This window comes from Maylandia zebra, linkage group LG20 (genome assembly GCF_041146795.1).
Source record: "Maylandia zebra isolate NMK-2024a linkage group LG20, Mzebra_GT3a, whole genome shotgun sequence".
NCBI classification, from domain to species: Eukaryota; Metazoa; Chordata; class Actinopteri; order Cichliformes; family Cichlidae; genus Maylandia; species Maylandia zebra.
The window spans coordinates 6,325,940-6,352,604 of NC_135186.1; the positions used below are offsets into that span (position 1 = coordinate 6,325,940).

General features: G+C 41.6%; 1 protein-coding gene across 8 annotated transcripts in view; it reads left to right on the plus strand.

Moving 5' to 3' along the window:
- Positions 1-377: 377 nt before the first annotated feature.
- The window catches only part of LOC101476151 (forkhead box protein J3), an 86,426-nt gene continuing 60,138 nt past the window's right edge, over positions 378-26,665 (plus strand). For 2 of the 8 annotated variants that reach the window (XM_076878630.1, XM_004554128.4), the window contains exons 1-3: positions 381-1,013; positions 9,931-10,054; positions 10,375-10,861. In XM_076878630.1, the coding sequence (XP_076734745.1) occupies positions 10,496-10,861 (366 nt within the window). In that variant the 5' untranslated portion in view covers positions 381-1,013; positions 9,931-10,054; positions 10,375-10,495. Of the gene's footprint in view, positions 1,014-2,056; positions 2,093-9,930; positions 10,055-10,374; positions 10,862-26,665 lie in introns of all 8 variants that reach the window. The other 6 variants (XM_076878629.1, XM_076878632.1, XM_076878633.1 and 3 more) reach the window with 6 other exon arrangements.

Here is a 26,665-nt window from a genome sequence, read left to right on the forward strand (position 1 = left end):
CAACGACATAGCAGCAGGAAACTGAAATTTGAATGAAAAGATGGCAAACATATAATTATGTATATATAGGTATAAAAGATTCCGTTTCAACAAATTGCTTTAACTGTTGTCCTCTCCAGGTGGGTGCGCTGTGCCTGCATGCAAGCCTTTCTCATACTCAACAAATTATCGGCATCCAGTCTAAACTGGGGAATACCTATCACAGATAAGACATGACCACAAAGCCCCAAATTTGTTTCTGGAGCAGAACAGCGTGATCTGAAGCGCCACTAAATGCAATTATCTAGCTCCTGCACTGCCACAAAGTAGACAGGGAAACATACTGAAGCATGTTTGCTTGTCTAAGATAATTTGGAGTTTTTTGGCGTGTGGAAGGTGCGGGCAGCCTCTTTCTTTAGTTGTATCCAACCGGAATGCAAGCGTCAAAGTCACTGGCGTGCTCCTGTATTAACGATAAGAACTGTATCCCACAATAACAGGCTCATTTAACAAATATACACGGCACAGTGGGCTTCTATTTTTAAAATCATATGTCTATTCTAATTATATGTTAGGCGTTTATTTTAGTCATAGCAGTGGTAGGCATGTCCTGGCGGAATCTCATTAATATTAAAACCGGGAACTAGTTAAATAGATCTGATTTCTTTCTTTTTTTTCCTATTGTGGTGCATGAATTTATCTTCAACGTGCTCCGGCTGGCGTTGGAAGTAGTTCCGGTGGTTTAGCAGCCGAGCGGAGCACTGAGACCCGGGATCTTTGCGTTGATGAGCGCAAATGCGAATAGCGGGTCGAGTCCTCCAGTCTTGACTTGTCGACTGACCACAGCAGCGGTCAGTTTGACGCCTGCAGAGCGCCGTGCGCACGCAGCCAGAGTGACAGCGCAAAGGCACCACAGGAGCTTTTTTTTATGTGTGTGTCTGTCTTCGAAGGGGATTTTCAAGTGCAGAACAGCGTCTGGAGCTGCTTGAAGCAGAGTGCACAAATTGAGCCGGTTCTCGTATTCGCGTGCGACGGTGAGTAGTCCGTTCACAAGAATGTTTGAATATGTTGCTCATTAGGATTTGTGACAAATGATCGCACAGCGGTGGTGCTCAAAGCCAGCGGTTTTTGTTTTGTTTTTGTTTTTTACTTAACGGCAGGCCATGACAAGTTCGCTGTCTGTGACAATATGAATGCATGCAAGCGTTGCATTGTGCCGTTATACCACGTCTGCTGGATAAAGTCAACTTCCCTAAGTTATTATCTCGATGCTACCGTCGGCACAGCCAGGCTGTCTGCTTACAAGACTGTTAGGAAAGTGGTGCTTAATGGAACAATTATCCAAGCAGTGAATTGTACGGGACGCGCAATACGCGGAGGACAGTGCCGGTCAGAGATTTAAAATAAAAGACTTTTGAAGTGATAACAGGGGAAGCATGAAGCCTCGCAGCAGAGGCTTACAGAAAGCTGAGCTCCACAGTGATGCAGTTGTCTATCCATAAAGCAGTTCAATTGCTTTATGTTTGATATATAAATATATATAATAGCGAATCAGCTATGCATTAACAAAACACATTAATCTTCTAGCTCACATAACAATGGAAGGAAAAAGTAGTATAAGGAAAAATGAGCCTTTTTCCTTGTAATTGGCATTGTTTAACAGCGTGAGGTATTTTACAAAAGTTTAGATTATATGAACACTGGCAGTGTGTCAGTAAGAAGCTGTCTGTCAGTGTTTGTAGATGCTGATGTCTTTGTTCGGTCGTGGATTTCAGAGCCTCTCCGTGTCAAGTTTAAGAGAATGTATTAAGGATATTTAATGTATATTGTATTAAGACTTAAAAAAAAAAAGACCTAACCCTGATATATACTTTATATATATTGAGAGGGAGAGTATGAATTTACTGAATACTTTAAAATAAATGATTTGAGCTACTTGAAGATATTAACAGTTTAGCTGATGCAGACACAGCTGCCCTTGAGCCATGCATGCAGATGACTTTTCTTTAGTTTTCCAGCGAGCTGAGTTTGGTGATGGTCCAGTTTTGCTCATTCACTGTGGATTTCTTTTCTATAGGCTGCCCATGAAGACACCATAGCTTTAACATCAAAGGTAACCGTCTAATACCGACAGGACTCTTTGTCTTACATTATGCTGCAGTATCTTTAGCTAGCCAGTACTATACAACTTCATCTCGCCAAAAATATTCAGACAAGGGGAGTTGGGGTTTGTGTGTGTGCGCGCGTGCTCGTGTGACAGACTGAGGAAGCGTTAGAGAGAGAAAGCCCTGCTCCTGATTTGGATGCGTCTCTAATTCCTATCAAGATGAGAGCTGTCTGAACAGATTTCTCTCATCATTATTTGCTCTGAGATTTACTTGTGCTTGTAAATGGTGTTGATTGAGGGTAATTTGGCTTTTTAATTGCTGAACAGCTGCCACACTCACTGCTGATTGCCATTGTAGACTTTCTCAGTAGATCACTCATAGACCCCTAAATGCCTCATTAAAACGTTATGCAGAATCTCATGAAACGTGGCGAGAAGGAACCCTTCATAATGTTTTACTGATTTGTGTTTTATCATCAGAAAGGTCGTTGTAATTATCGTCAATGTCAGCAAATGCAATGCCAAGAACCGAGTGTAGTAATGACTTTTTGAAAGTTGAATTAACGGGCTATTTGTGGATGCACTACAGGCGTTTCAGTCTCTTTGATAAAGATGAACTCCATATGCCAGTTTTCAAATCGTATCTGCCTGTCAAAATTTTGATGTTGTCTGTCTGCATATTCATTATGACTTGTAATATATTCTTTTTGCGTGACTTCACAAGACGTGTTGAGCAGCCAGGCTTTCTTCTCAGTGTCTGCCAAGAATGATTTGCCTCCCAATTAAAACGTGATGGAGTTTGAGACGCAGAACTTCCCACAAATTTGCGACAAAAGTGGGCTTTGTTAAGCAGTTTATATCTCTTAAGAAACCTACACTTGGTCTTTTTGCGTCACCCTGTTGAATTAAAAAAAGAAAGAAAGAAAAATTACAGTACACATACACACATCCTCAGCATTAAAGCTGCTGACAGAAAAAAGTGAATAACACTCATCGCAGTGCAGTATTGTGCTGGGAAACCTTGAGTCCTGGCACTCCTGGTGTTGACATTACTTTGACACATACCCCACACCTAAACATTGCTTCAGACCGACCACTGCGACACAGTGATGACTCTCCCTGACAGCAAGCGCTTCTCCCAGCAGCACAGTCGGCCCAGAGCACAACCCAATCCCAAATGGAGGTCCCAGTCCCATCAAGGGTGAGCGGGATGTTGGGGAGCAAATCATGGAGAGGCCCCACATCCGGCTGCGAGACATTACAGGGCAGCTCAAGAGATTCCGTGTCCAAAGTGGGCTGTTAAGTTGAATCCTGTCTCATCTTAACATTTTTATTTGAATCTTTTCATCCATTCCACCGAAAACCACCATCTGTGATGTACTCACTGCTCTGATTTCAACAGTTCAGTCACTGCTAACCAGTTCTTCCCATTTCATTTTTTCCCCTTACCATCAGGGTGATGATGTCGCTGTTGCGGCATCTTCGATATCATTCAGCTTCTCTAGTAAGTTTGTCCTGCGGTCAGATCTACTCCGACTCCACCATCTTAGACCGCAGCCGATGGTTCTCCTTGTTCTGCTGCGAGCTGGAGAGCCACACCAGCCAGAGTCTGCTGCAGGCGGAGAACTGCAAAGCAGAACAAGAACTACGATCGACAGCTGGAGTCAGAAGAGTTGGGAGTCTGTCAGTGGGATGAAACGCTCTCTGGAGAGGCAGTTAAATATACTGCTTCGATATTTATTTGTCAGAAAGCGGCAATTAAAGTGTTTGCGGAGAGGCACCTTATATGCGCTATTAATTAATAATGCATTAACAGAAAAAGAAAAGCCCCGCTGCTACTGCCACAAATAGAATCTGTGGGAAACGCTGTGTCGGGACAAGCGGCAACTTTACGCATGAGGCAGGTGGTTTTATTGTTCTTGCAGATTGGTGTAGAATCAATCCCAGCATCCTGGTGCCTGGGCGGTGCTCATATAGAGTTTTGCTTTATTGATTAAACCCAGCATGATCAGTGTTAGCACGCATTATTTCAGTCTTTTTTTTTCTCTTTTTTTTGCAGCTCATAAGTAAAATCCAATCTCTTTGACATGCTGTGGAAAAATATTTTGCCTGAATTTACAGCAGCATTGACGCCTGTAAGCAGACACACTGTGTGCTCGCCTTATTACACATGTGCTGTTAAAGACGGTCGGTGTTTAACCCTGGAAAGATCTGTTTGCTTAATGAAGAACTTAATAAGTAACAATATGCTTTTAGCAAACACAGACACCCACGCTCCTCTGTTACACAGATTGATCCCTGAGAGCCATCTTCCACTCTTTATCGTGGACACTTCCGCTAGAGGGGTTGTAATTTAGCTGCCTTGCTCGAAGATAGCGTGGCAGTAGCTATTAAAAGAGGTGAGGAGGTGGTCTTGTTTGGTTTAGCAAGAAAACCCTTTAATCTGCCTCTGTAATTACCAGGCCATTACTGCGTTACTAGGGCATCAGGTCACTTTAATTACCTCCGGTCAAATCAATAATCAACTGTTTAAATAATTAAAGTGATTGTTTAGATGACCCGATGTTACCCGTAGATATGAAAAGCGTCATGCCCTGGCTGCTATACATTGATTAGCCACAAGATTAAAACTGGGGTGACCACCACCCCACCACCCCATCAGCCTTGTACCTGAGCATCCTGCTTGATCTGATTTGGATCTGGGGAGCTTTGAAAGCCTCGGGGTCTCTGTGGTGTTCCTTGAGCCGCTTCTGAGCTCTTATGCCGATGTGGCGAGGCGTCATGTGCTGATGTGCTGTCTTTTGCTGTAGCAAAGGGGAGGGAGCATGGTCTGCAATCATTTTTAAGTGGGTGGCATATTTGAAAGTAACATACACATGAATGCAGGAACTGAGGTTTCCCAGCATTACGCTGCATTGTAATGAGATGATTATTAGTCATACTTGATAGCTGTTCATTTCCCCTTTTAGTTGTTTTTATGTTTTGGCTGATATACATATCTACGCAGATGATGTTTGGCAATCTAACGCGGCGGTCTCCGTCGTCTGGCTGGGAAGGCGATATTTTCGACAAGGCATTAGAGCAGACTTTCTCTCTTTTTAAGTCCCTCTAAGTTCCCTGAGTGCTCCCAGTCACTGTGATTTTTTGTCATGTCCCCAGGAAAGTACACATAATTTGAATTCGAATGTAGCAAATCCTTTTATCTTGTCAAAATCCTCTTTGATTCTGTTAGTAAAAGCATTGCTATGATTTGGAGGGGGAAAGAAAAAAGAAAGATAAGTAAAAGATAAGATAGGGGATGATCACTTTTAAAGGGCCGTCATTTGGATTGAACTCGCCAGCAGCGTTGCCTGCAAGACGAGAGATGCAAAGCTTCCACTGCTAACCTGATGTAAAGCTTGCATCTTGCACAAGCTGAGAGCGCTCTGCTACTCTGGTTAGGTTTTAATGAGTAACAATTGTTAGCCAATTTGCATGTAAAACAATCCAATTATAAACAAGCATCAAAAAGCTGTAATACTTCTAAAAATGTAAATGACTCTCCATTATAAAGTGCAACAAAACCTAAGCCATGCCTCCAAGCCAGGGCCTCTAGGTTTTTGGATGCTTGCTTCCATTATTAATGCTATTCACAAGCCAAACTTTTTTAGGTTGGTGCAGTTGGGCGCTTTAATCTATTTTTGCTGTAAATTAATGAATTTTTAAAGAGGACTAGTCCTCGCTGAATAGGGCTGGATGTGGGAATGTAGTTTGAGTCGTGGTGACGCAGTGCTATAGCCCTCTTTACTGTGCGAAGCGTGAGTTCACAAACAGCATCCCATCGCTCTCTCGGGACCTTTCGTTGGGGGATTTTTCCGAAATGCTGCACTCCTATGTTTTATTTATGACAAAATATGCCTTTTTAACTTTGCCGTTGTCAGAATCTGGAATTTTGATAGCTCTTTCCTAGTTGGTGCTAGTAAGTCTTCTGGGTCGCTAACTCCCTCTACCTTGGCAGATGTTTTCAGGTGTAATGTTCTGTGTGGGCTTAGCGAGTTAAATATTTTATTCTAGGCCTTGAGGGATTCAGTGGAACCTACTGATTTTTCTTGCCTTCTTTCAGTCAGGTTTTCTTTCAGACTTGAGAAAAACAGTGTGAGTCAGTAATGTTCTGTTTCAGTAGCGATGCCACCGGATTGACTCGGTTGACACGAGCCAGCCAGCAGGTTTCATACACACACACACACACACACACCCAGAGAAAAAAAATGATTAAAGTGTTATGAATAAATTATTATCCTTGGTATGAATGTATCCACTTTTTTTCTTCTTCTTCTTCTTTCTTTCAAACTTTCATTTTCCTGACCACTCTCTTCTTTAAAGACTCAATGTATCTCACTGTGTAACAGTGCGTTACATCGATGCCTCTCCAGGTCTCCTTTTAAAAACAAGTAGACAGTATCAAGTTATAATTGCTTAACCCAGCTCCATTGAGGGATAAGGAAACAGCCACTGCGAGGGCATCTGATTTGCCTTGATATCTCATAATTGAACCTTTTCAGGGGTGTGCTTTCTGTGCTGAAGCAGAAAGTAATTAAGATGTTCAATACGGGTTTTTTGGACCTTTTCCTTCTTCCTTTGAATGGCCCACACTTTGAGACATGACAGCGCTCAGTGTGCCTACAGACTTTTCTTTTGACACATTAGCCTTACCCTTGCCAAGGCAGTCCTTCCCAGAAACCCCCTCTGCTCTGCACGCTCCGGGTGGGTATTTTGTCATTACTTCATTTTCCTCTGAAAATATTTTGATGCCTCTTTCCTTTTGGCTCCCTCCTCCTCCCCCCAGCCCACCTCGCTTTCTCTCACCCATCCCCCGTCACTCCATTCAAAGTTCTCTATTAAAATGCAGAACTGTAAAGCCTCTCTCAGTCTAAAAGCCTGCTAGCAGCAGGGGACTGTTAGCTGTTAGTGATGCATACAGCTGAGTGAGTGCATCACAGCTACAAAGTCTAATGGGTGAATACATTCAATCACACACATACCCTCAACTCTTTTAAAGGGACAATGTTCACAGTCATGAAAGCTCTATCCACAGTGCAGAGAGTGATGCGTTTAAATTCTTAGGAGGAAAGAGATTTCTTGTTCATAAATGTCTAAATCCTTGCTTTTTAAAAAAAAATGCTTGTAATCTCTTCTTTAACTGCCAACTAATATATCACAACTGTCACACTAAGAAAGTTAATATTTTACATTCTTCTTTTTTTGTTCTTTGATGGGTGAAAGATAAGAAATCTAAAATATCTTGTTTTTTAAGCGTAATGCAAACCGCTTCTGTCTCTGAATATGCACAACCATACTGAAACCCTGTTTAATGAACCCGTGCCGTTTCTGTGTGATCCTCTGCCAGAATCTTCTCATTTCATCGCCACCTTTATTTCCTCTTCAACAACAGTCTCTTTGAAATAGATCTTGTCTGTATGTTGTTTTTGATGTTTCCTGAAGAGGGATGCAGAGTTCAGCCTTGTAAGGTTTTGACAAGTATCAGCAGGAATTGTGTTGTTTGCATCACTGCCCAGTCACCGCATTCGAAGTAATGCAACAAGAAGAACCTTTTTTTTGGGGGGGGGGGTGCTTTTTCTATTGAAAAATTTTATGCCATCATCAAACGGCAGACATGAGTGAACTATATGGGGGGTTTTATTCAAGTATTTGAACCAAAGGAGCATTAGCAATACTCAAACTCTGCCACTGTACATCATTTTAGAAAGTATGCACTGCTTTTTCAACATAGAAAACCATGGACAATTACTTGTCATGAATAAACTGTCCTTTCTGATAACGTATTTGGCACTTTTTAATAGAGTCTAGCACTCAAACACGTATGCATTTGGTGTAGTATAGTGTATTTCTACAGAAGGCTGATGTCTCCCTGATCTGCAGAGATATACAGTGACTGAGATCTCTTTTCTCCAGTTATCACTTTTCTTCCTTGATCCCTGTTGTGAAACACAGTCGATATCATAAAATAAAAGGCACAGTGCTGAGGTTAGCTTAGTCACCGTGGGCCCAGTTGACTGAGCCAACTAGGTAATTGGTTGCGTCTACCCGCCCAGCAGGGCTCCTCTCCCCAGAAGCCAAGTCAAGTCTTCTCTCTGTGCTTTCTTCTATTACTCATCATCCCAACACCTCACTATGCTAGCGGTGTGAAGCTACACCGTGCCACCGTGCAGCCAGCCCACGCTCCCAAAACTTCTCAACAACAGCAGCCACGGCAGGTCGAGGCTTGTGGCAGGCTGATTTGCAGCTTGAGCCTCCTTTTTAATGAGGGGAAAATAAGTACTTGTTGTTCTGTGTCTTGTGTGTCACCACCCCCTTCCCCACATACCCTGCACCACTGCAACTAGTAATGCTACATTCCCTTTAGCAAAAAAAAAAAAGAAGAAGGTGCACTAATTAAGATAGCTTCCTGGGATTTCGAAGAGGGGGTTGGAAGAAGCTTCTCCCACAGTGGCAGGGCCTTGAGGAGGGGGACAGGGGTAGTTTTGTGCAAAAAGCCTCATCGGGCACATCTCTTCTGTCAGTGCCGCTTTCCTTGCACTAGTCCCCCCCCTCCACCCCTTGCCTGGGTTGTTTAGCTTGATGAGTCTGGTGCTAAATATGTATTTTTTTCCATGTGTAATTAAGCAGGGTTTTGCAGGAGCTGGGCATTTCACTTCTTTTTCTTCCTTGTATATTTTGCTCTCCAGGGGGATTGGTGAAAAGACAGACAGAGGGGTTTGTGTTCGTCTGTACGTTTGTGGTGGTAGGCAGGCTCATTGAAGTTCTCCCACCTTGATTATATACAGCATGAATGGAGACTGTGCGTGGGCCAGTGGGCTCTTTGTTGTTCAAGGACATTGGAAGGTTATTTCGCAGGATGTTGATAAAGGTTTGGCTGTAGATTTCTGTATTAGTAAGAGATTGAATTCATCCAACCATTATTAACTATTCAGACTCTGGGCCTCTGAGATTTACCTGTATCCCTTAGAGCGTATGTCGTTCGTTCTTGGTGCTCGCACGAAACAAGAAACTGATCTTGAATCAGAGCGAGGTTTGAATGCAGCATCTTCACTCCTGTGATGAGTAACAGTTACATGACATTCTCAGCCCAAAAGTGACAAATCTACAAATGTTCTGTGACTGATTGAAGTACAGAACAATTGGTGAGTAATTTCTCTTGGGTGTACCAAATGATTCCCTTTGTTTTGTCCTGAATCACGCTCAAAGTGCCCACTTCCAAAAAATAGTTCAGTCTCTGTGTAACAGAAGGTACAGTTTTAGGTCCAGTGTTGCTCTAAAAATAGCTTCGAAAATCAAATGTTGAGGGTTATTGAGGTTTCATTTTTTGGGTCTGCCTGGCAAGGACCTGAAACCCTGAGGGGGGAGGCAGTGGGGTGGTTGTGGACTTGACAGAAGAGTGAGACACGTCGAGAGTCGGAGAATTAGAACACCGAGTGTGTGTTTCCGTGCGTGTACGCGTGTCTGTGTGGAGGGGTAGTCAGAGAGGGGAAGGGGACGAGCCTTTCGGCTCCTCCAGAGGGTTGGAATTCCTCCCGAGCTGTTCCCCCCATTTGGCAGGCACTTGTGAAAACAATTCCCCAGCTTTTAGTCACTCGGCAGATCCAATTGCCATTTCCACTTTGGAGGGAATGAGAGTGCGAGGCAATCCAGATAGACAGAACACAGAGAGAAAAAGAGAGAAGAGTTTTAATCGGGTTGGACAGATGCCGAGGCCAGTTGAACGGTTGTGCGATATTAATATCTTATGAAGGATGTCTGGCAGTCCAAGCTCACCGTCTTGTGTGGTTTGTGTTTGTACGTTGCAGCAGCGGCCATTACAGAGGCTAAATGAAGATCTTGTGAACATGCACGAGGGACGAGCTCTACCTTTCACTTCGGTGACTTCCTCAGATGCTGTGGCCCAAAGAAAGATGGAAAGGAATGGGAAGAGTAAGAAACTTAACTCTTACCTAGTCCCCCATGCAGCTTTGCTTATCACTGTATAATTAATGCAATGAAACAATTTGATTAAAGTTTTTGTTTGTTTGTTTTTTTTCATATCCATAGCTCACGGTGCATATCATATTTATTCACACTGTGACAGAACAAGTGAGCAACATGCCAAAATATTTAGTTTTCCATTATACAGCGCTGCACTGTATGCGGAGAATATTCTGCAAGTTAACATCTGTGTGTGTCTGCCAAGTGTTCTTTCTGCTCCAGCTAAAGGAGATGAATAGACATAGTAAATAAACCTCCTGCTCTTCTAGGCTTGAGCCAAGACTGCTGCACAGAACCCATTCAGTGAGTCAACAGGAGATCCTCCATACGCCAAGTCCCTGAGCCGTGCATCTTCCCTTTTGACCCCTGACCCCTGACAAGACAAACACTATGACCTCTGAGCTGGAGAGCAGCCTTACTTCAATGGACTGGCTTCCCCAGCTCGGCATGAGGGCAGCCATTCAGAAGGCCGACACGGGACACCACCATGGCCACCACCACCACGGGCACCACCACCACCACGGGCACCATCACGGGCACGGACCTGGCAAGAAAATGGTACATTTGGACCCAGGAACCACACTGGACCAAGAGGAAGCAGCACAGCACAGAGATGGTAAACCGCCCTACAGCTACGCCAGCCTCATCACCTTTGCTATCAACGGCTCACCGCGCAAACGGATGACCCTCAGCGAGATCTACCAGTGGATCTGCGACAACTTCCCTTACTACAGAGAGGCAGGCAGCGGATGGAAGGTAGGACAGGATATAAAAACTGTGTTTTGTTCTTGTTGTCTGCAGGTGAACTGGTTCTAATGTGAGTCTGATTTCAGAATGGGAATTTTTTTTCACAAATTATGATGGCTAACAGTTTTGTAATATTTTATTTATTCAATGATTTATTTAGGTCTGTCTTTCAGCATCTTTGTATGTCAAATTTATAGCGAAGCTGAAAGGATCCAAAAATGCTCCAGGTCTGATCATGTGGTACATTACCAGCCTAGTATAAAGATTAAACTGGGTGGTTCATCAAAGTGTACTTTATTTTAGCTTTTTCATTCATTCAAGACAACGACATGGTCAGTGATTTACTATTAAACAATCTTCGTCCTCTTATTTTAAAGGTTCATTCGCTGTTAACCAGCAAGCTCCGGTCTTTCCTGTCTCAGAATCATCTGTAGGCAGACTCCACAACCTTGAACTGCGACAATATACAATGTTGTATATATACACACTATCCAGTGTGTTAGTTTTTTGTGGGGTTTTTTATTTAAACTCTATAGTACAGTTAGATGGATGTATTGACATTTAGTCAAGGCTGTTTTTTTACGGCAAAACTTTTCTTGCATTTTTACATTTATTTTTCGATTTTAGTTGTTTGCCTCCTTTACTATTCAACTGATTAAATGATTAACTGTCAAATTGAAGATTTATATACAGACACTGATGAAGTTTATCATCTGTTAGGACTGGAGATAATCGACATTGTTTGGTCATTGTTAGATGCTGTAAAATAAACCTCCAGGTAGAAGTTTGTAGTTTTATTCTAGAGCTCAGAATACTGCCCGCTTCTATTAAGCATCAGTCCAACATGCTTCTTTAAATGCTGTATCTTATATCAGTCGAATCGATTATATGTTTTACATCTTAGACATTTTAAGCTAAACCTAGATTTGCTAGGGGATTTGTAGGGGAATAGATTGGACTGAAAACGGAAACTGGATACTTAATTCAGGTTTCTATGCTATTTCACACCCATATCCTCACACACTCATAATGCTAGTGATCAGAATGCATAACCCTGAACCAGTTGTAACCCAGAAGAGCACAGAACCCTGTTAGTGAACCAAGAATGATTGACAGATGCATTTCGTCTCATTCAGATGACATTATTAAATCCTTATGCAAATGTAGCTATGCAAATCCTGGCTAATATGAGCAGAAAGGTGGCTGTGTTATTGGAGACAAATGAATAGATCCCTGCGGTTGTGTCTTGGGGATTCTCTGCCTTATTAGCAAAGAAGGGAATGGATATAGTCCTTCTCCTGACACTGGAAAGGCTGTCTGCAAACTATCAACCAATTCATCTCTCTGAGAGCAAGAACATTTTTCTTCTTCTCTCATTATTTCTCAGTCTTACGCTTTCTATCTTCATCTCCCAAACACTTGCTCTCCACCAAACCCCCTCTCCCCTATTCTCCTTCACTCTCATATTCACTCACTCACTCCCCTCCTCTCTTCTTTTCCCCGCGTCTGTTCCCCGTCTATAATCTTCAGCACACCGTTCCCTGAACGGAGGCATGCCAGGTACGGAGACAAAAAGGTTATGATAAAAGCCAGGTTGTGTTGGAAGAGCTTCTTACCAGTTAGCAGGATTCAATCAATTAGTTTTCTGTTCGGATAGAGAGAACGGGGGTTATAGAGACCATCCAGGATTTCTCTCGCTGCAGCTCATGACTGCCTTTCCTGCTGGTTGTATTTGAGTGCCAGTATGTTTTAGTATCCCGTAATTATACAGCTAGATTCATTGATTTGTGTGTGTAGCTGCATTCTAGTAGCATCATTAAGGCGCTATGCTGATGCCGTTGCGCTTTCCTTTTCACACGTTCTGGCATTTGTTCACTACACTCGTGCAGGGAGTTTTTTGCAAGACACATAACCCAGAGTTTTGTTGGATTCTTTCTAGGCCAGAGCTCTATAAAACTACACAGTGTTTTCATTTGTCAGTATAGATCGATTTAATAAAATATATTGTAGACTTTTAGACTATTATGTTAGCTAACGTAACGCTGCATTTCACTCTTTTCATCCATCTGCTGATTGGCAGCTGTTCACATGCTGCCAATCAAAGAAAGAATTCTCTTAAATATGGAGGAAGCCAGCAAGAAGGAGTTGTTGTAGTCAGGTCGAGTGTAAGATATATAGAGATTATTTTGAACTGTGAATCATCCAAATCGACTCAAGTTGAGTGCAAGAAAATAACTTTTACTGTTGTTTAACTAACTTCATTTTTTATCACTGTTGTATATATAAATTCCTGCAGCTTATAGCATAAGGCCTTAAAAAGGTGCCTGTAACTATACTGTTTTTACACTTTATCGTGCTGCTGTAACACAACAATTTCCATTGTGGGATCAGTAATGTATCTATCTATCTATCTGGAAATGAGCATGATTGTAACTCTCTAAGAAAAAGGAGTTTCTGCCTAAAAAATGTATCGGTGTCCACCTGCTTTCAACGTGAAGGGAAAAGAGCACGCATATATTCCGACATGAGTGCACCAAATCATATTTAATGTTATTTACATTTAGCAATGAATGATTTAGCTTTCCTTCATCACTGGACATACAATTTGCCTACTTATTCGTAGAAGTGAGCGATGTAGCCTCAAAATTGTATCAAAATATACAAATTTGAGATAATTGTATTTATGAAGATACAGGGGGGGAAATACTGAACAGCATTTTGTAGTGGATTGCTGCTTTCTGGCAGCAGCATTTGAAAGCCATTTTCTATCCTTCTTTTCAAATGAGCTGCTGTCATTGATGACAATCAAATGTACTATATGCACTGGCGCTCAACATAAAAAGGTTCCGCCATTTTTGTTATAGTGCATGTTTGAAGTATATTTTTTTATTTCCAGAACAAGAATCTATATAGCACAATTAAGTGGGCTACATGCTGATGTTAAAGGCTAGAAACAAAGTATTGGTATCACTACTTGTGGATTTCAGAGAGCACCAGTGTCGCTGTCGTGTTGTGTCTGAATGGCCTTTTCATAGTGCAATAGTTGTGACACTGAATAAAGTAAATGTAAGCACAAAAGCAGCCGCAAGTGAAAGATAATGCAAGTGCTTAACACTTTAGTTACTGCTTTTGCTAAACTAAAGGATTTTAACCTTGTATCTCATCAAGCACCTGCACAATATAATTGAAATTGAAGAATATTTTCTATCTGAGAACGTTGAGCTGAACTTTTTAACCAGTTGCTTAAATCTCTCCTTTTTTGCACAATTCGTAAAAATGATGGGAAACCATCATTTGGAGTGCAAGTAGCCAGCACTACATTTATTTATTTAGTTTTGTTGCACATCAATAGCTGCTAACATCTGCTTACATGCTTTTTTGGGCTGGTTGTGCTCAACGTTTTTTATATTTTTGCCTCAAGGTTTGTTGTTTCCACTTCCACTGAGAACATATTTATTGCACATTTTGCAAAGTATTCAGCTTTGTTGGAGGACGTTGAAGTAGCTCCCTTTTTTAGGTACTAAATTGCCATTGGAAGCTGACAAGCTGATCTGGCTCTCAGACATGCCAGGGCTTGTGTTCTTGTTGCTAGGAAACAAAACACATGGTGTCGCTATGTCATTGTTATCAGGATTTTCTTACTTCTTTGTTGTTCTTTCTAGCAATTTTTTAAACAAATGTAAAGACAGATAATGAGATTAGTAGGCTGATCAAATCACTTTCCAACTTTTTACAACTAATTGTTGCAAATGAGGATGCTTCTGTCCAGTATAAGATCACCTTAGGGCCAGAAAGCCACTTGTAGTACGCTGGTTGAACTCTGATATGTCTGAGAAGAGAAAAAATATTTCAAAATCATCAACCTGCAGATGAATTAGAACTATAGATGTAAATGTAAGTCACCACGATGAAGCTTTTTTTCTCTTCCCCCCCCCCTATATTCATCTTTGAGGAAATGGCTATAAACTTTTGCTTCCTGGATGACCCAACTCCTCACTCTCAGGCCAGCCGTGGCTTTCACAGGGAAAGTTACGTAAGTCCGGTTCATTCCAGTTCAGGTGATTGCTGTCAGCTGTACACAGTAGGAGACAGACACAAGGATTGTCTTGGAGCTACGTTCGGCAGACAGTGCCGGGCTCGCTCGTGCACACGTTGCAAACGCTCGCTCTCAAGAAGCGTGTTTTCTGCATGTACCGAGCCAAGCTTTCAGAAAACACCTCATACCTGGTCTCTCGTGTTTGCCGTCTCCTTCACCCTCTGCCGCACGTGCATGCATGCGCGCACACAGATACACACACGCACACAAGCTTGTACACTTGCAGAGAGAGTCCCACTCAGGTAAGCAGTGTACGTGTGCAGTCTACAGATTACACACGGGGAGCTCAGCAGGAGACGAGATGGGAGGTGTGTGTGAGTGTGTGTGTGTGTGTGTGCGTAGGGGGGAGTGCTGTCAGAGAGCAGAGGAGAGTTTTACTACCCAACACACGCACTCCGTCTGCTCTGTATGATAATGTGAGAGTGCAAGAACGGCAGAGTTGAAACCAGGACACACACACACAGCCATACACACCGTAAACACACCACACCGCACATCACAAACGCAAACACGTTTACCAACTTCAGCATACAGTCGTCGACCGCCGTGAGATTGTCATACGTGTGGCGTCTAGACTCGAGCCATGCTTGCGAATGCAGCACGTTAAAGAGAGGAATAATTCGCTGTTATAATCATGTAAATTTCCAAGGTCATGAGATTTTTGTGTCTTAGCTGGGAAAAAAAATGGAGCGCTCTTTTACATCTGAGAAGTAATGATGACAGGCTTCCTCTGGAGCTGTGGAGGAGATTGAGAATGTGTAATCAAAAAAAAAAAGATGAAATTAAAAAGCACATGCATGCATAAGCGATTTGTTTACAGACCTCGTTAAAGCTTCTAAATTCAGCTTGTGTAACATGCATGCGTAGCATTTCCGTATTTTTGTTTATCTTTTTTTATTTGGAAGCGGAGGAATAAACTGGAGTGGAGATTGGAGGGGAATGCAAACGGTGTTGCATCAGGCTGCGTCATATTATTTTGTATCACTGCAACAGCATTATCTCTCTTATGTTATCTTTACCAGCCTCACCCTCTCTCCCTGCCTGCGTCCCACACCCTACACTGCTCTACTTTCCCATGCCCTCTGTAGCCCCCTCGCATCCTTTTCACACCCACGTGTCCCTCCACTGTTGAATCTACCTTTGCCACAACTCATAATGACTACGCAGCAGGAAACCGAAGCCACACAGGAGTTCTTTTATCTTTTCTTCTGCCTTTTTGCCTCTGTTCACTTTGTAAAAGTAAAGTCATCTGTAATTAAATACTTTTTTTTTATTCCAAGATAGATAGATAGATATGGGAACGAGAGCAAGTTAATGAAATGCAGCAACTAGAGGCAATGGGCAACTCAGCTGCTGAGGGCATCTTTGATCACGAGGTGTGCGCCCTGACCGCTTGGCCATCAGGTCAAGCTGTGCAGTCAGGATTTTAAACTTACTGCTGACCTTCAACATGTGGCCCACAGTGTTTTCTATTTAGTGCATTTTGTTTTATCTTAATTAGCTTTCATTTTATGCAGTTTGAATATTTTTAAATTGCACTGCCTTTATTTGTGTTGCCAGAGGTTGTTTTCCTCACAATATTTTCCCACAAAATAATGTTTTCTAGCTCGGTGGATAATGAAGTTCCTCTCTTTGTGTTAAATCTTGAAAGGATTAGTCAAATAATAAGTCATTTTGATAGTGGATTAATAGTTTATGGTCTTTATCGAGCAAATCAAACTGGAACATGTTTCATTGTGTTCGCTGGGGCAGTTTGTTGCATGTGAAAGCTTCATGGCATTCGAAGTAGTTTATCTTTTATCTATGGTTTCCAGACATGAAGCATGGCACTATACTGGCAGACCAGCTAATCTTAAAGCCAGTTCACACAGGCTGATAGCTCAGATGATAACTTTCTGCACATCCAGTTGGCTGTATGATAAAGCTCACACTATTTTGCATATTTAGTTTGCCACCTGTTGGATTGGCAAGCTGCTTTGCAACCCGCCCCCACCCCATCCGTTGTAATCCATGTCATATCTGTTGTTAACATAGCATGTCTGCTGTGTCCTGCGTGCTGATTCTAACCCCCTCTTCCAGCTTTCTGCACATACACAAGGAAGGACAGAGAAGGTCAACGCTGGCAAATATAAGTTACTTCAGATAGAAATCTGCTCTTGATGATAGCGGTCCTGACTTAACAAGCAAATTAAGATTGCTCTAAGAACCAGAAAAGGCCCTTCCTCTTTTCTTTTGTATATTTTTGTTTATTTTAATGGAATTTATTAAGTAAATTTCTGTATTCGCTATGATTTTGTATTCTGAATATAATGCTAGAAAAATGTGACCTACTCAGACCTCATCTTAACATTATATTATCTTTGAAATGTGAAGGTCTTCCTATTACTCACCGCTTAAGAAATGCCGCCTAGACCTGTACCTTCACCAAATGGCAGTCTGCACTTACTCACCTGCTCTCTTGCAACCCCTGTGGCCTCAGGCTAGCTCGCATGCAGCCAGGCTAATTGGCTGCAAATTAGCAAGGCCTAATGTGACGTTGTAAAGGGCAGCACTGGCGCAGTGGCCTTTGGCTGAACATTGTATGTCATAGACAATCACCTGATATGAATCAGCACCAGGCCATTATTCTGAGTCCCGTCCCTTCATGCCTGCTCCAAGGGAGATCTGCGGCTGAGCGCAGTGAAGGTCGATGCTCGATGTCAAGAGTACTTAAGTATGTGGAGGAACTCCAGTGTTGTCATTGGCTGCAGGGAGTCATTTTGTTGCTGTAGGTGCACTGAAGCACCTAAGTTTGTGTCTTATGAGCACATCTCCATTTTTGTCACTGTACAGTCAGTGTGTCTGCACAGCTCCAGTGGTGTAGTGGTACGTGTGTACAGGGTTGGATATGTTTCTACAGCCGCTGTGTGTTTCTCCCCCACATTACTAAGCGACATAGAGCTACAGAACTGTGTCTTACTTACCTTAATCATGTACCTTACTATTCTCAGTTTGCGTGTCACGTAAAACCAGTCGGCTGTACAGATGTGTGTCTGTGCACATCTGCACTGCATCATAATGTTAGTGCATGGGCCCGCATGCTCTGCGCTCATGGTTAACTGATGAGAGAAGCAGCATTGGAGTGTTACTTTAGTTCCTGGCCGAGGCTTTCGCTTCAAGGAAGTTGTTAGAATGTAATGTCTTATGGGAAATTTGCAGTGATCGTGCATGAAGTGGCTTAAGCCACAGGGAAGTGCATTGCAAAGGTAGTTGTTAAGCTATCGTAATAAACCATGTAGTGTTCAGTCTTCAGTATAGGTATGCATGCGCTTCAGTGCAGTAACTATCTGAAATTTGAGCGCTGTGTTCATTAACCTTACAAGAAAAAAACAATAAAGGCTGACAGTGGCTCTCGTTTCCTTTACTAGGGAGAGGGGAAAAAAGGCAGCAGTTTTTTTATTGTATGAAATACTCTTAAAAAGGGTTTTTTTAAGCTCTCTAAACTGGAAAAACCGTATCATTTCACGAAAACAAACACCTCAATCTCTTGTAAATATATGAGAATATGAAATAAATGTGCATTGGCCGATGCAGAGAATTTTGTTTTGTGTTTCAGTTGTGTATACATTTACACGCTGCATACTTTCAAGTCACAGAAATACACCTAAACTCCTCATTATCCTGACAGATCCATTTGGTAAAGAGGAAAAAAAAGAGGACAGACTATTTGAATCATCCCACTGAACTCCTGAATGGTGTTCGATTGCATGAGTTTCTTCTTTGCGTTGACACCAAAGTAGAACAAAAGCACGGGCTGACCACTGTGGGGCACTGCAATAAATTAAATTAGTGTTAACAGACTCACTTTTAACACGACTAGAGCAAGTTGCCGTGGGAACTGCCCTACTAAACTGGCTGGTCTCTCATCACTGCTTGGAGCAAAACGGCGGTCATGCAACAAATGCTGTTAACTTCCTCTTTCTGTTAAAGGTCGGCTGTTAAAGTTAATGACAAGCAGTTGTGGCCACAGTTCATTGTTCACTTTTAAAGGGATAGTTTACTCGAAAAGTTAAGTTTAGGTGTTTTTTGCCTGGTAGTGCTGTTTATCTATCTGGGTGTTATTTGGTTGGGAAAAAAAATTAATATGATTATTATTATTTTATTTTAAGAAATCAGTTCATGATTTTTGGAAAGAGACATTGCTTCCAAGGTTTTCTTTAGATGGGCAACTCACCCTGATGTAGGGGAAAAAAACTATTTATTTTTGGTGTCTGTGAAAGTTCTCAGTCATCCAGGTCATCGTTGTCAAAGGAGCTTGCAAAGCTATTATTATTTATTTATTTATTTATTTTTGGTGTAATATGTTCCTTTAACTTGGACTTTGACAGTTCAGCTTTGATGGTGAGCTGTGAAGCAGTCCTAGCCCCTGTTCTTTTTATGAGACGATTTAAGCCATAATATATATAAACTTCCACCACAGTTGTATTTAAATATAAATTGCTGCTATTGATTGAAAGGCAGACTAAGATAATTAGCTTTTTTTCCGTTTTAAGCTGTGTCCACACTCGCACACATGCATAGATGCAGCTATTAATTATACTTGTGTACGAAACACTGCTAGAGCTTTTAATTACATACTAATCACTAATATGAGTCTCACTATTAAATTCTTAATTAAAAGCCAGGAATTTCTCTTGCTATCTCCTCGAGCATTTGGCGCTCATCCAACACTGTGTTTCCCTCTCTAACCAGTCAGGCCTGCAGCACTCTCCATATGGCTAATAATAGGCTTTAGGCCGGTTTCCCTAGCACTTTGGAATGCAACAGTTATACCACAGAATGAGCTTCTTCCCTAGTTATGGGGTTTGTTTCCTGTCTGACACGAGCCTGTTCTTTATCAGACCCTGGGTTGCGTCAAAGCGTGTCCTAGAAAAAAAAGCAAATGGCTGATGGTTTTCTGATTTACCAAAGTTAAAGCAGCCCTGCTTAGGCACAGTTTTTAGCAAATAATACATGTGTGGTGCTTTTTTTTTTTTTTTTAATAAAAAGGCATTCAAATGAAATTGACAGCGGTGTCAGCCTAAGCAGATTTAGTAATTTTATTTTTAGATTTTTTTAGCTGAGGTATTCAGGGAGAAAATAAAAGCTACCTAACTTTAATGTAGATGAAAATACAACATTCTTAAAAACTAAAAATCGTAAAAAAAAATTTCAGTACAGTAATCTGAAAAAAAAAACATTTTCATAATATTCTTTGCAGGCCCGTAGAAAAGCTCAGCACTCTCTTTCTACTTCCATATGAATTAAGAGGGTAAATGGAAGCCAGGTGCTGCTAATCAAATGCATGTGATTAATTGATCATCAGCAAGTGTGATCACTGGTATAAATTTGCATTTTTGCCAGTTTGCTGGTCTGGAGCATTCAGCTGCATGCCACAATCTTCCCAGGAGTGGGTGTCCCAGAAAATTCACCCCAAGGGTCAGATGCAGTGCTCAGAAAAATTCCTAAAAACCCAAGAGTACATCTTTGACTCTGAAGGCCTCAGCATGTTAAATGTTAAAGTTCATTTCAGTACATTTAGAAAAAGGCTGAACAGTTATGAGTTGTTTGGAATTGTTACCAAGAGAAAGTCTTTTCTGTCTTAGGAACATGGCAGCACAACGTAGGTTTGCAAAGTTGCATCTGAGCAAAGCACTAGACTCTTGGAACAATGTCCTTTGGACAGATGAGGCCAAGGTGGAGATCTTTTGGAGAAAAACAACCACAGCATATCCGCACACGTCATACTAACGTCATACAGACAGTCATACAAACTGTAAAGCACAGTGATGGAAGAGTGATGATTGATGAGTGGCCTTGCATCCACTGAGTTAACCATGAACTCCTCTGCATGCTAAAATACTTTAGACACAAATGTGAGGTTGTCTATCTAAAACTTGGCTAAAATCTGGTCCTGTCCATTTCAGCCACATTGACATATAACCAGAAATAATTTTTCATGTACAAGGGAGTGACACTGAATCGGAAAAAGAATAAAAAAAACTAGATTCCTGCTTCTCTTTGCATCAGTAAACAAGAACTTGCAGACTACAGCCGGTATTTGCTAAACAGTCTGACAGGAGTTGTGCCTATTTACAAAATCTTACATTATTAAAGCTCTAAACTCAATAAACAACCACATAATATATTTGTTCAAGGCTTATAACTGTGTTAAAGATCATAAAACAGCAACAGTGCTGATAACCGCGTGGCATTGATCTCTATTTTATCATCTCAAGGCAATCCAATCTGCCATTGGTTATATTGACACGTGAATCACAGAAAGCCTGAACAGTACCAGAAACATGGCCTTTACACTGTTCTGGACGGTGTCTGAGCAGATTAATATAGTTTGTGAAAAGGCTTCATATCTGAGTGATTAAAAGTCTATAAAAAATGAAGAAAAAAGGGGAAAAAAGTAATTTAGATGGATGTTGTTTGAAAAGGCACCACGTTTTGGTGATTAAAAATCTGTAAAACTAAAGAAAAAGGAGGGAAAAAAACTAATTTAGATGGATGTTGTGGATATTATCTATACCCACAGGAAATCCACTGCAGTTTCAGTAGTCATGAACCACGCAACCTCCCAAACAGCTCAACACAACCCACCTAATTAACAAGTTTAGAAATCAGACTAGAATAGCCTTCATTTCTTCACGTAAGCATGATAGAAAAGGGCGGCTGTCAAACGGCATTGGGATGCATAGTACAACCAGTGCACTCCTTCCTGCCTGTCCTCCTACCCCTCCTTCCTCCTTCCCTGTTCACTCACCTCCTCTCCCGGAAAAGCTGGTGACAGAAGCTGTCACTTCGCACACAGCCCTCTGCTTGAAACAATCAGCAACAGGAAGTCTGCCACTGCGACCTACTTTGGTCTCTGTGTTATTTTTGAAACACTATAATAAAATTACACCTGAAAGAATTTTGTCTTTCTAAATTAGTTGTGAGAGCAGAAATCCTGCTGATGTGACACAGGAAGGACAAAGGCTGGGAAAACTGGGATGATCTCTTACTGTTGTAGAGTATTTCTGCTGTTTATCTCTTGAAAAAAAGATAAAATAGTAGCACCATAATCACCGACCTGCTTTGTAAAATCCTATCTGTGAATATTAGAAGGTGTTTTGGCATCAGATAAGCATCGAATACATTAGTCTTCTGCTCATTCTTCTGCAATTCCCACTACAGTCTTCATCAAAGACCCTGTAAACACTTGGTTTTAAAATGTGTCTTGTGTGATCTGATCATGGCTGGACACCTGAGACACACTGCTGTTTGCACCTGTGTCTGTCATGTGTCTCTAAGGTGTTCAGCTGATCACTTTGGCAGTCAAGTGGCAGAACGGCTTAACAAAGACAAGGAAAGAAAAAAATGTTTCAAGAACTAATAAACATGCGTGTTCCTTTTCAACTGGTTAGATAGCGAGGATCAAGTCATGTCTAACTTGAAAAATGGTCAAATACAAGACTAAAAAGGACCATTAAGTGCTGCTTTGATGACAGAGTAAAAACACGTATTTGCTCCCTTCCTGATTTCTCAGCTTTTTGCACATTTGTCACATTTAAAAGTTTCAGATTAGTGAACAAATCTTAGTATTAGACAAATAACCTGAGTAAATGTCATCTCTCCGCTGGACACCGAAGTTTGTGAATGTGGTAACTTGAGACCAAGGCAACATAGGATTTTTTAAATTGATACCACATATGCCGTCTACTAAAAAATCTCAAATGAGATTGAATCCTGGTGATCTTGATTTCAAGCTCTTAGGTCAACCTTTTCTGAAAATGTGGTTTACACACATACATATACCATAGACATAGACATTTTTCTGATTGAACTTTTTGGAGAGTGACAGTACTAATGAGGTTCTGCTAGTCAATTGCAAAGTCATTATATTTCCTGAGGCTCCTCCACAATAAAAAAAGAATCCAACCAGCAGATATGGGATCTGATAACTTGTTCCAGCTCAGATCCGATTCCAAGTTGGTAAAATTCCCTGATTCGTGAAGTTTTGCACCAAGTGAATCCCTGACCAAATCTTTTATTCATATTCTCTGTTTATTTAGGCTTTCGTGCATCTTTGATGCTACAGCATCGGAAGAACAGACAGAGCCGTCTATCCATTTTTGTACTGCCTACCTAATTCAGGTTTATGGGGGCTGGACCCCATCTTAGCTATCACAAGGTGAGAGGCAGGGTACTTCCTGGACAGGTTGCCAGTCCATTGGAGGGCTAAAGCAGCAAAGTGAAATCGTTTTTTCAAGCAAATATATTTCTAACATGCTATGGTAAGAATTTATTGCATTTTTGCCACAGCTTGCACACAATCGTAAGCTTTCAGTGTGCAGCAGGAGCAGGTTTACATCAGCAATAGCTGAACTGGAATATGACAGAAAGCATCCGAGAATTAAGCCTTTTGTCAAGTTAGTGGTGCAGATCCATGTTGTTTGAGTAGGGGTGACTGTGTTGGGTTTGCTGCAGTCAGTCAGCTGCATCAGCGGCAGATGAAGTGCATGTCTTGATGCAATAATTAAACCAGACTGATGTGAGCCTCTGGAAATGCAACACTAGATTAGTATAACCTGCAACTTGCTAAGGGCATCCAAGCAGTCTGTGTCTAAAATGACTCTAGACAAAATGATGTGGCAAAGCTGGGCCTGCTGGTTGGGATGATGAACTGCGTTTTTGAATATTTTTATTGTTTTGGAGCAGCTTGCTAGATCCCCAGAGACGGCAGAAACCCTGCTTCCACCTTGTCTGTGATGTTGTTGTTTTTTTTTTGTGTGTGTGTATGTGTGTGTGAGTCACAAGTATGCAGACTCACTTAGGCCCTCTCCTTCTCTTTCCATCACACACAAGCAAGCAGGTTATGCTACATTCTGGAAACACACACACACGTGTAGACACATTAACGCAGATGAACAGGTGCATGCATATCTGCTCACGTGCACAGGTACACCCACACACACACACGCGCGCGCTTACATCCAGACGAACGAACCAACAAACGTTGAAATGCACACACCCACTCAGGCGCACACACTTGTGTACAAGCAGACGCTGCACAGCCGCGCATACCTCTCATCTTATAGATGACTTGTGTGAAGTACTTGAGTGAGGGAGTGAAGAGGGTGGGGAAAGAGTCCATCAAATGAAATGAATATGTATCAGATGGAGTTTGAAGTAGTGACTTGCATTCAGCCCTGCATACTCACCGAGCGGCTGTCACTCCGTCACCATCAGGATATAATAAGGTGTCTCAATGATACTCAGAACCCAGGAGACTTTCACATCTAAGACACCTGTCCGTGTGCGCTTGTACCCTACACTCCCTCATCCAGCCGACTTCAGCTCTTTCTTTCTTTGTGCCTCTTGCTCTCTCCCTCCTCCCAGCTTCTACTCCTGTGCCTTACTTTCAAAACTTACATTTTACCCCCTCACTGTATGTGTTCAGCTGAAAGTTAATAAAAATCTCTTCTTTTCTTTATTTTCTCCCAATATCCTCTCCTGCTCTGGCTTCTTTCCTTTTTCACTCTTTCTCTAGCTGTGGTTCTGATTGTGCCTCTGTACCTCTCCGACACAACAATGCATTCATTGTGAAGGGCATGGGAGTGACTCTCGTGAATACTGTTGTGTGGGATTGCATTTGTGTGTGCACATCAGACCGACTAAGCTCCCGCCATAGGTTAAAACCCTGGCCAGCAAATACCCTTGGCCCTTTGGCCTTTGACCTCAGCCTCCCAGCAGACAACAACAGATGAGCAGAGGTTTCTGTGGGACTTATACCTTGCTTATTAGAGCTTTCCCAGGCTTTGTACTACAGCCTGCTGAAGCACATTAATGAATGTATTTTCAACCAAAAATGTAAAGATCTACAGTTTTTCCCCAGGCCTCAGTGTCTCAGTATGCTGGATTTCATCCATTTTTTAAATGTCGTCTTGTAAACTTTTAGTGACTGTAATCAAACCCTCCCCAAACTGCAGACCTGATGGGGAATCATTTAGTTTAGTGTGCACATTAATGCTTCAGCTATAACTCACCTCAGTGTCTGTGCATAAAATGAAAAAGATTGTTACAGCAGGAAACCTGGGGAGCAGGAAAATATTAAAAAGTTTTGTTTCCACCTTTATGAAACATCTCTTCTCAGGAGCGTTCAATTCTGTTGAGCAAATGCCATCTAATGTTACCACTTTGCATTTAACTCTGCTGGCCTGACCCAAATCTTCCAAACCTACCACTTATGTAACTTCGCTCTTCTCTATGTGACCTGCTTCTCTGGCATGTCTACACAAACACACATTCACAAAAGCAGGAAGCTTCCCGCCTATGGCCAGAATATCTTCTGGGGCTTTTACCTTGCACTTTACCATATCTAGTCACACACCCACACATGCAGACAGGCTTTTTATCCTGTTAAGCATCTTTCTTTGATCATTTATCTCTTTCTACGGCTGATCCACACACATGCACAGCCTTATATCCCTCTCCTTTCTCCACCCGAAAGCATGTTTCCAAAACCTGACTTTTTGTCACACATCACATTATATCACATTGCATTTTGTCAAAAAGTCATCCATGCCTGTCAAGCCCGCCTTATATAACTACCCTCGTCAAGTCCAGGATGCTGCAGCCTACATTAGGCAGCGGCAACATCCATTAACCACATGTACACATAAACAGTAATTACAACATTATATACTGTGCACATGCAAACATCCACAAGTCTCTGTCATTATCTAATAATAGTGTGAAAGCCGTAAACTGCATTTAAAACATGGATGTAGCCACATGACGTCAAACAGCCAACAAAATAATCAGTATAGAGTATTATGCAATGGTCTGAGGAGATTTCTTTATGCTTTCATAACAGGCAACTTTTAAATTGTATCATTAGACACTTTGTTGCTAGAAGCCTGTTGCGAAAATACATGATCTGTTCCAATTTCTTTAGCTGAATATATGAAATAGATAACACAGTTTTACAGACATAAAATAGTATTTTTGCGCCAGCAAATGATTTCCGAAGAGGTGCTGTCTAAAAAGTTGGCATATCTGAGCATGGTGTGCAGTGCGTCGTTAAAAAAATTGAGGAAAGTGAAGAAAAGAAGAAGAAGTAGTAGGTCTAAAAAAAAAAGCCTGTCCGAGCAGATCGACACTATCTGAAAGTCATGCCCTTACAAAATTGGGAAAAAAATACAGCAAAGACCTGAGAAATCCATCTGGAACTTCAGCTGATCTATCTACTGTTCATAGAAACCAAATTAAAGAAATGGTCTCAGTGGAAGGATGGCTGTCAAGAAGCCGTTCTAAAGGAAGGGAATCAGGGAGAACAGGCTGAGGTATGCCAAATTATACAAGAAATGGACTTAAAATGGGAAATTTTTGGCTTAAATCTTTGTCAGTGTGCACGCCTCCCAGTGTCTACTTCATTTATCTCCCTGACTATTCTATTTTCTTGAAAAACGTTTGCCTGTGAGATCCGAGTTGAAGAAAAAATATGGTCAAATATCAAATACTGATTTTCATGCTCGTTAGAGTTGTACAAACTCAGTTGCCTTATATATTGTATATCTATGTATGCTTGCACATGTTTTGCTACATTAGTTTCCCATTTTCCTAGTAAAATATAAAGAAATGAGGGGTGGCTTTTCACTGTACAGCGCCTGTAAATCTGGACCGGCAGAATTGCCAGGAAGCACTAT